This window comes from Tribolium madens, unplaced genomic scaffold (assembly GCF_015345945.1).
Source record: "Tribolium madens isolate multiple individuals breed KSU strain unplaced genomic scaffold, Tmad_KSU_1.1 Scaffold_3;HRSCAF=73;Tcas5.2_LG2, whole genome shotgun sequence".
In the NCBI taxonomy this organism is placed as follows: Eukaryota; Metazoa; Arthropoda; class Insecta; order Coleoptera; family Tenebrionidae; genus Tribolium; species Tribolium madens.
This window is the reverse complement of record NW_025401006.1, coordinates 9,890,621-9,893,396: the sequence shown is the minus strand read 5'-3', so window position 1 is coordinate 9,893,396 and position 2,776 is coordinate 9,890,621. Positions and strand designations below refer to the sequence as shown.

General features: G+C 30.2%; 1 protein-coding gene across 1 annotated transcript in view; it reads left to right on the top strand.

The window, feature by feature from the left end:
* LOC123007643 (chymotrypsin-like elastase family member 2A) overlaps positions 1-1,954 on the top strand; it is a 10,100-nt gene extending 8,146 nt beyond the window's left edge. The window contains exons 4-5 of the mRNA XM_044403046.1: positions 973-1,634; positions 1,685-1,954. Coding sequence (XP_044258981.1) covers positions 973-1,634; positions 1,685-1,881 — 859 coding nt within the window. The 3' untranslated portion in view covers positions 1,882-1,954. The remainder of the gene's footprint in view (positions 1-972; positions 1,635-1,684) is intronic.
* Positions 1,955-2,776: the final 822 nt, after the last annotated feature.

Sequence of the window (2,776 nt, the reverse complement as noted above, 5' to 3'; positions counted from 1 at the left end):
CAATTATCAAAAAATAAATTTTGTAGCAGAACTAAAATATTTGAAATGATTTTGGCGTTTTTTTCCTGTTTTAATTAAATAAATAATTATTAATTCGTTTTCAATGACAATTACAAAACTAATAGAAAACTTAAGGCCGGTTTACAGAACGTGTTAATCGCAATTAAATTTTAATTCGCGATTAACTTGACAAAAATTTTAATTTCGCTTTCTGCTTAAAGAATTAAACCACTCGCGGTAAAGGCACACGTGGAATTAAACCTTCTTCTCGCAAATAAACAATGTTTTAATTCATTTGTTGTTTTACATAAAATCATGTTTAAAATAGAGAAAGCCTATTTCGTTCAAAAATTATGTTAATTAATTTTATTTAAAAAAAACAGTTAAAAAAATTTTTTAAGTTAATAACGATTTGTTTTCTCGTTAATGTCATTATCAATGCATAATCTTCTTTAAGAAATGGTTTGTTAAATTTTTTATTAAAAAAATTCAATATTTTGATTTAATTAATTTGACGTTTGTCAATGCAGAATTAGTTTAATTCTGACTTAAATTTTTATTCCGCTTTCTGTAAACCAGCTCCAAGAAGAATTTCAATATTTTGATTTCAATTTCAATATTTTTCAATATTTTTTTTCAATATTTTCAATCAATATTTATTTTTCAATATTTATTTCAATATTTTGAGAAATTCAATATTTTGATTTAATTAATTTGACGTTTGTCAATGCAGAATTAGTTTAATTCTGACTTAAATTTTTATTTCGCTTTCTGTAAACCAGCTCCTAGAAGAATTTATCTTGAAACTACGTCAAGTTTGCAATCAAATTAAGAAATGGTTTGTTAAATTTTTTATTAAAAAATTCAATATTTTTATTTAATTAATTTGATGTTTGTCAATGCAGAAGGGCTGGTTTATTGAGGCGTCATTTTCATTTTGTTCGACTGTACCTCAATAGGTAACAATTTTAGCAATTCTGAAGAATTCTTCTCTGGAGACTTAAACAATAAAGATTTTTTGTCTTCTATCACCTCAAGTTCTGAAGTTTCCGCTTACGCCTGCGGAACTACTCCCCCGTCGGCGAATCATGAACGTGCAAATAAAAAGGCACAAAATGGACAATGGCCGTGGCAAGGAGCTATTTACATTCGCAATAATAGCGTTGAAAAATACGTCTGTGAAGCCATTTTGATATCAAACAGACACGTTTTAACTCCTGGCCATTGTGTTACTTATCTCAAATCAGAATTTGTAGTGCCTGCTCGTCTGCTGAGGGTTTATCTTGGGAAATATAGCCTTGATAACGATGGAGAGAATAAGGAAATCCAGGGATTTGAAGTGGAAAGAATACACTTGTATCCGGGGTACCGTTCGAAAGGGTTATTAAACGATTTGGCCGTTATTCGCTTGGATAAACCTGTGATTATCAGTGATTATGTTAGACCAGTTTGCTTGAGCCCCAAGGGTGAAAAACGGGACGGAATTCTAATCGGATACGAAATTAAAGGAGAGCGATTTTTAAAATTTGACCAAGCCAATGTTGAAGTGCTCAACGAGGAGGAATGTATCAAGAAAAATTCATTTCTGAAAGGGTTTTACACCGATAATACTCTTTGTACCAGTTATGCTGAAAGTGGGGTAATAATCTAGTAAGATGCAGAAAGTTGCAGTAATTTCTTGTAGATGATTCTGTCTGTGTTGGAGATTCTGGAAGTAGTTTGGTGTACCTCAGTGGTGGTCCAAAACCAGTCTGGGAGTTGAAAGGCGTCGTCAACGTCGGCGTCGGTCTTCAAAATAAATATGTATGCAATCGGGCGAGTACTATCCTCCTTGTAGACGTTGCCAACTACTTGAAATGGATCCAAGAGGTCGTCTCTTAGAAATATTCACTTACTTTTATGATCTTGTTTCATTTTATTATCTTGTGTATGTAATAAAAGATATTAAAACGCGTTTAAGTTGGTTTTCTTTTTTCATCGGTCTTGTTGTTTCATGTTTAATCAATTTTGAATGTTTAACATGATAAAATTTGCCATTACTTAAAATGAAAAACATAAATCTTTGTTGTGACTAATAAGTGGAAATATGTGTCTTCATGTCTTCTACTGTATGTGAAAAAGGACGACAACAACCTCGATATAACAATGCCAATATCAAAATTTCACTAAGGAATAAATTTACATAACAATATTTGTTACAATCATAAAATAATATCAAATTACTTTGCTTGTGAAAAGTTGGAAAGTATCATATTTTAAATTACTCGTAATTTAACAATTAATTTGAAAGTTTAGTTAGGTTGGGAAATGGCCACTTTTCAATCTGAACTGTTATATGTCACGTTTTTTAAAATTTGCTAAATTCTTTATTAGTTTTCTGTTCTTTAATTGCTAACCGCGGAGCTTTGCGCCTTAGTCATCAAATTTCGCCTTGCTAATGAAGCACCTCCCACCTCGATATGTAAATCTACTATTACTATAAGCGCAAAAAATTAGTAAAGTAGGAAAAAATTACAACCATTTAGTGGCTTTCTGAAAGAAAATTTTGAAATAAATCGTTAGAAAAGATGTTTCAAATTATTATTTTTAACAATTTACAAGAAACGCATTAATTATATTCCCTATGTTTTAAAAAATGATGCTATAGACAAGCCAAAAACCAAGAATTTTAAACACCGCTTGACTTTTAAACTGTTAATTGATTGGATAAAAAAAGTTATATCATTCTGATTTGGTCATTTTATTTTTATTTTATGAATTATTATGTAGTTTCTTT